Raw genomic sequence first — 6376 nt, forward strand, 5'->3', positions numbered from 1 at the left:
TCACCTTCTACCGATGAATTTTCCCACTTTGTCAAAAAGTTCTTTGTTTTTGACCCCATACACAATAGGGTTGAGCATAGTGGGGATGAGGAAATAGAGGTTGGCCAGTATGACGTGAATGTAAGGAGTGATGCCCTGGCCAAATCGATGTATCACAGTGGAGACTAATCCAGGAAGGTAAGACATAACCATCACAGAGAGGTGAGCTGTGCAGGTGTTGAGGGCTTTCTGGTGGGCTTCTCTGGAGGAAAGTATGAAGACGGCCCTGATGATCAGACTGTAGGACAGAGCAATGAGCATTAGGTCAAACCCATGGACTAGAAACATTATCACCAAGCCGTACATACTATTCACTGTGATGTCCCCACAGGAGATCTTTGCCACAGACATGTGCTCACAGTAAGTACTGGGGATAATTCGGTTGTTACAGAATGGTAACCTGTTCAGGAGCAAGGGAAGGGGCAGGATACAGAAAACAGCTCTTGTCAAACCAACTAGCCCCATCTTAGCTATCCGTGCATTGCTAAGGATGGTGGTGTATCTCAGAGGGTTACATATGGCCACATAGCGATCAAAGGCCATTGTTACGAGGATGGCCGAGTGCATCACAGCAGCTGCATGAAAGAAGAACGTCTGGGAGAAGCAGCCCCCCTTTATAATGTCTCTCAAATTGAACCAAAATACCCACATGGCCTTTGGAACCACACAGGTCGATGCTCCCATTTCTACAAGCGCCAGCATGCAGATCAGCAGGTACATCGGCTTGTGCAGGGTCTGCTCTTTGCCTACCACAACGAGAAGAGTGCAGTTTCCCAGCAGACCAATCACATAGGACAGGAATATTGGGATGGAAATCCAGATGTGAGCAGCTTCCAGGCCAGGGATGCCCATTAGTATGAATGTTAAAGGTTCTGCGGGAGTGAGGTTGAAAGCCGCCATGAAACTGTGAACGCATCAGCCTGGCTGAGAAATGCCTGTGCAGGAAGAGAAGCAAAGCATCAAAAATACCACATATTTTCTAATATTTACCAACATAAAAAGGGGACTGAGCAGTGAGGTGACATCAACTAAAGATGCAACCAGGTTGTTTAGGTCATGGCAAAGTCCAGAGAAGTTCTCATGGGAAGGAAATCAAGCCTTGCGAATGGGCAGCATGATGTCCCATGAATTTTATGTCAATAACTGAAATTTGTCTGCCGACTGGAGAGAAAAACTTGAGCTCTTCAAACACTTAATAAGTTTCTAATTTAACTCTATGAACTCAGGGCAGGAACCCAGGCGTGATGCTGCCCCCCATGCTTTATGAAATGGAGTCATGGATATAAATATACATAACTCAAAGGTGCTTTGAACAAATTACTTCATGCCACCTATCAATCTTTATTTCTTAATCTGCTGGATCTGTTTATCTTATTTTGGTGTGTGTATCATTCTTGGGTGGAAAATTGGACATCTGGAGTAGGGAATACTTCATGGGTTTTAAATGTATGATTGGAAGTCATCAACGGAGGCCTCAATGTCTGGGCACTTATATGCAAATAGTCTTTTGTCATTAAGTCTTAGCAGTGGCTGGTAGGGATGGGCCAGGTGAGACCCCATGTAATAAAGGAATCTTTAATCATTGACTCATAGGATACAAGAACTGAAAGGGACCTCAAGATTTCATCTAGTCTAGTCCCCTGCTCTCACAGCAGGACCAAGAACCGTCTAGATCATCCATGACAAATTTTTGTCTAATCTACTCTTAAATAGCTCCAATGATGGAGATTCCAAGACCTCCCTAGGCAATGTATTCCAGTGCTTAACCACCCTGACAGTTAGGAAGTTTTTCCTAATCTCCAACCTAAACCTCCCTTGCTGCAGTTTAAGCCCATTGCTTTTTGTCCGTTCATCAGAGGTTAAGGAAAATATTTGTCTCCCTTCACTTTATAAAACCCTTTTAGATACCTGAAAGCTGCTATCATGTTCTTTTTCAGTCTTTCTTTTGCAAAGTAAACAAACTTAGTTCTTTCAGTCTTCCCATTTTGGTCAGATTTTCTAGACCTTTCATAATTTTTATTGCTCTTTCCTTGAACTTCTCCAGTTTGTCCACATCTTTCCTGAAATGTGTTGCCCAGAACTAGACATATCAGGCCTAATCAGGGCAGAGTAGATCAGAAGAATTATTTCTCGTGTGTTGCTTACCTCACACTTGTTAATGCCTCCCTGCTTGACCTTTGTTTTTCTAAGCAACAGTATCACACTTTAGAGTCATATTTAGCTTCTGGTCCACTATTATCTCTTGGCATGTAGATCACTGACTAAATGGCCATCAGTCTGATTCACAATGCAGTTCTTACATTGCAAACCAGCCATGTTTCCACCATGGAAACTGACATATTCCTGCTGGACTATGACCATGAGCACAACACAGGGTGTGTCTAGACTACAGGGTTTTGTCGACAAAAGTGGACTTTTGCCGACAAAACTATACCTGCGTCCACACTGCCTTTGAGTTATGTCAACATAACGTTGACAAAACTCAGCAGTTTTGTCGACGTATGTAAACCTCATTCTACGAGGAATAACGCCTTTTGTTGACAGAGTTCTGTTGACAGAAGGTGTTATTGCATGTAAACTGTCCTTGCGTCTACACTGCCATGTCGACAAAGCAGCTTGCTTTGACGACAGAACTGAATGTAGTGTAGACGCTCTTTGTCGACAGAAGCTTTGTCGACAGTATCTGTCGACAAAACTTCTGTTGACAAAACTCTGTAGTCTAGACGTACCCACAATGTTCAGAAAAGGCACAAGAGTCTTGGTATTTAAGACTAGTGGCCTGTCCCTCTGACATTTACCGTATTTCTTTTGATGAAAGTCTTTCTTGCAAGCTTCTAGCTTTGCCCAAGACATCAGTTAGAGTGTTTAATGTGCAAGTATAAGCAGAGACCCGCTTACAGCATGTGACAGGAACAGGGATGATATTGCAGAGACACTCATATATTAGGGATACTTGACACAAGTCATAAACTCATCCCAGAAGGGTGGTAGCGGAACACCCCATAAAGAAACATCCTGATACCAACACACACCTCATAGATAAGAGGAACCTACCACCTAGGTTTAGGATGGAGTCAAGATGACAGCATAAGGGTGGTGATGTTTGGCTTGAACCACCATGTACAGGTTACACCTTGAGATGTCAGAGAGGGTCCTGCTGATACATCAAGTGCCTTATGCAACCTGTTGGTATCTGTGTAAAATGATGTCTCATAGGGGCTGTCCTTGTGTAGCTGAGGGGGGCAGATGAGAATCCCAACATGGACATTACTGTTCTCTTCCCATGCTCAAAAAGTCTAAAGGAAACTCCCTAGTTTCTGTGACATTCTCAGATCAGGTATGAAAGTTGGGGATATTAAAACACCTGGATCCAAAATTTGATCATAGGGAAGCCAGCATAAATTTGGAGCCACTCACTAAAGCAGGGCTACTCTACTTTGGGAGCCTTGGGGGCCACAGCGACACTCACAGCACATGCAGAGGACCGCAACTTAAATGTGGTTGCATATATATGTAAATCTATTTGCAAATATATGCAAATAGCTTCTTTCACACTGACAGGCGTGAATACAACGATTAAGGCAAGACTACACACCACGCAGGCTCCATTTAAGTCAGTTCTGAGACTATTAAAAATGCGATACTTATACGATTTCCACCCATAGGACAGCACTTTTAATGAGCAATGACATTCCAGGAATTTAGCTGCCGAAACGCATCTCAACAGAAGACCATTATATTGACTACTTTTTTTGTTTTGGCTCCCATTGGTGGGCTATGTGTTGAGCCTCACATAAATCCAAATCACACTGCAGGCCACAAACAAACAGGCCACGGGCCGCATGCAGCCCACGGGCTACGTGTTGAGTAGCCATGCACTAAAAAGGGAGAATGTGAGAGCATTGGGAACCATCTGGTAACAGAAATACTCAATGCAGGGGCTCTGGCTGTCCTTTCTGAGGCTATGTCGAGCCAGCAGCGTTATTTTGGAATTGCGTCACTTGTTCTGAAATAATGTAGTGCATATCTATGCAGAAAGCCTGTTATTTCAAAATAAACTTGAAATCGTGGGTTTCTTACCCCAACCCCTGTAACCCTCATTATACAAGGAGTAAGAGAACTTGGGAAAAGAGTGCTCCTCTTTGAAATACCTGCTGGGTAGACAACTCCAAAAGTCTAATAAGCTATTTCAACTTAAGCTACACAATTCGTATAGCTCAAGTTGTGTAGCTTATTTTAGCCCTGTTGTGTAGAAGTGCAGTGAAATCCCTGAATTCGAAAACTTCACCAAACAACAACAACAAATACTGCACAAAAAAGGAAGCTACTGAGTCAAAGGGAAGGGCACAGTAAGTAAAAAGGAAATGATTTAATGACAAATAAATGTGCAGATCAAATCCCTGGAAGTATGGCTACACTAGTCACCCTAGTTCGAACTAGGGTGGCTAATGTAGTCATTCAAACGTGCAAATGAAGCCCGGGATTTAAATATCCCGGGCTTCATTTGTATGTTCCCGGGCACCGCCATTTTTAAATTCTCAGTAGCTCGAACTACCTGCCCGCGGCTACACGTGGCACAGGCTAGGTAGTTCGAATTAACACTCTTAATTTGAACTACCATTACTCCTCATTGCAGAAGGCGTAACGGTAGTTTGAATTAAGAGTGTTAATTCAAACTATCTAGCCCGTGCCGTGTGTAGCCGCGGGCAGGGAGTCCGAACTACCGGACATTTAAAAATGGCAGTGCCCAGGAACATGCAAATGAAGCCCAGGATATTTAAATCCTGGGCTTCATTTGCACGTTTGAATGACTACATTAGCCACCCTAGTTCAAACTAGGGTGGCTAGTGTAGCCATACCCTGGGTGTTTCTGACAATAATAAGCACTATAAGTCATCATCCTGGTGAATTCTTGCCTAGATGGCTCTAGACTTGAACCCTGAAACACTTCCTCGGAGCTTAGGACTAAGAGTTAATGCAGAAAAAAGCAACTCACCAGAATTCAACTGAGCAGAGAGAGCAAATCTTCTTCCTATGATATTAAGGCTGAGATAAAAGACTCAGCATGTGAATCTCAGCGGTCTGACACTTGGTGAGATGAACTGCAACCTTTATCAATCCCCTATTCAGTCCCTGAGGGCTTCCAGGTGTGCCGGGATTCACGGACAATTCCCTCAGCTCTGTGAGCAGTGGGATGACCAGAAATTAGACCGTGGAGACCTAGAGCTTCAGAACCTCCCCCAGGAGTGAAGTAATTTGATGCTAACAAGGGCTCAGCTACTCAGGGAAAACTGAGTCCTTCCCAATGCTCAGCCTGGCTTTCTTATTTGTGTGCACTGCCATCGGCACTAGGAGTGGGGATGCTGCCACACGATATGGGACAGTTGATCATAGCAGCATACAGCTGCACATGGCCCATGCAGTTTCTATTCTGAAATGTCCCTTACCTCTCGTGGAATGAAGTTTACAAGAACATCGGAATAGTGAGCCTGAAATCATGAGCTTTCTTTGAAGACGAGGGATAGCTATTTCAGGAGACTCTGGTTTCCTGAAATAGTGGTACAGTGTAGACTATTTAAATCACACAACATGGGTAGTGGGTGTAGGTATTCTTGCCTCATGTGAAAAGAGAGAGATCAGAAATGGAACCAATACGGAGAAGGGACACACACAACACTGTCAACCCATGAAAGCTATCACCAGGGCATTTTACGAAAGCCCGAATGCAACAGGGCTCTAAAAGATCTAAATTAATTCCCGGAGGAGAGGCCTATCCAAGACTTGTAGCCAAAATGTTCAGCAATATAGCCCCAAGTTCTGGATATACCTAGCATCTGACTAGGAAACAGAAATTTACAACAGGTGATGAATCTGCAGACAATACCGCTGTTCTGTCTTTTCCCATGCCAGGTACCAAATTAGTTGGATGTCTTTTATATGGAACCAGCTTCAGAGCATGGTTTTGCAGCATCCCTGCCCATCTTGGCTAACAAGATTGAAGAAGAATTAAGGAAGATCATGGAGGAGAGATAGCAGCGATAGTCTTAGCATCCACTATATTCTTAGCAAGAAGTATCTCTCGTTCACTTTGTGTTATGCAATGGAAATGCTTCCTTTTCCTTGTTTTACTCCTGCTGCCAATGCTTTTCATTCAAAGTCTTGTGTTATCAGAAAAATAATGAACATTGTGATATTTGCCTTCTCCGCAGCAGGGATGGTTTTATTGTCCTCAAGATATCTTTGATCATATCTTTCCAAAGCGGTAACATCCCAGCCTTATTAATTTCTTCTCATTTGGAAGTTCTTCCACACCCCTCATCATTTCTGTTCCCATCCT

The 6376-nt window shown here is 43.5% G+C and overlaps 1 protein-coding gene across 1 annotated transcript; it reads right to left on the reverse strand.

The window, feature by feature from the left end:
• On the reverse strand, positions 1-939 carry LOC102447017 (olfactory receptor 52E8-like). The gene has a single exon (XM_006130952.2). It carries the CDS (start codon positions 937-939, stop codon positions 1-3), a length of 939 nt encoding a protein of 312 aa, XP_006131014.2.
• Positions 940-6376: the final 5437 nt, after the last annotated feature.

The sequence above is a fragment of the Pelodiscus sinensis genome, chromosome 1 (assembly GCF_049634645.1).
Source record: "Pelodiscus sinensis isolate JC-2024 chromosome 1, ASM4963464v1, whole genome shotgun sequence".
NCBI classification, from domain to species: domain Eukaryota; kingdom Metazoa; phylum Chordata; order Testudines; family Trionychidae; genus Pelodiscus; species Pelodiscus sinensis.

What these genes read in the sequence shown, in the direction of transcription:
- LOC102447017 (XM_006130952.2), bottom strand. Translation starts at nt 939, where the DNA reads ATGGCGGCTTTCAACCTCACTCCCGCAGAACCTTTAACATTCATACTA.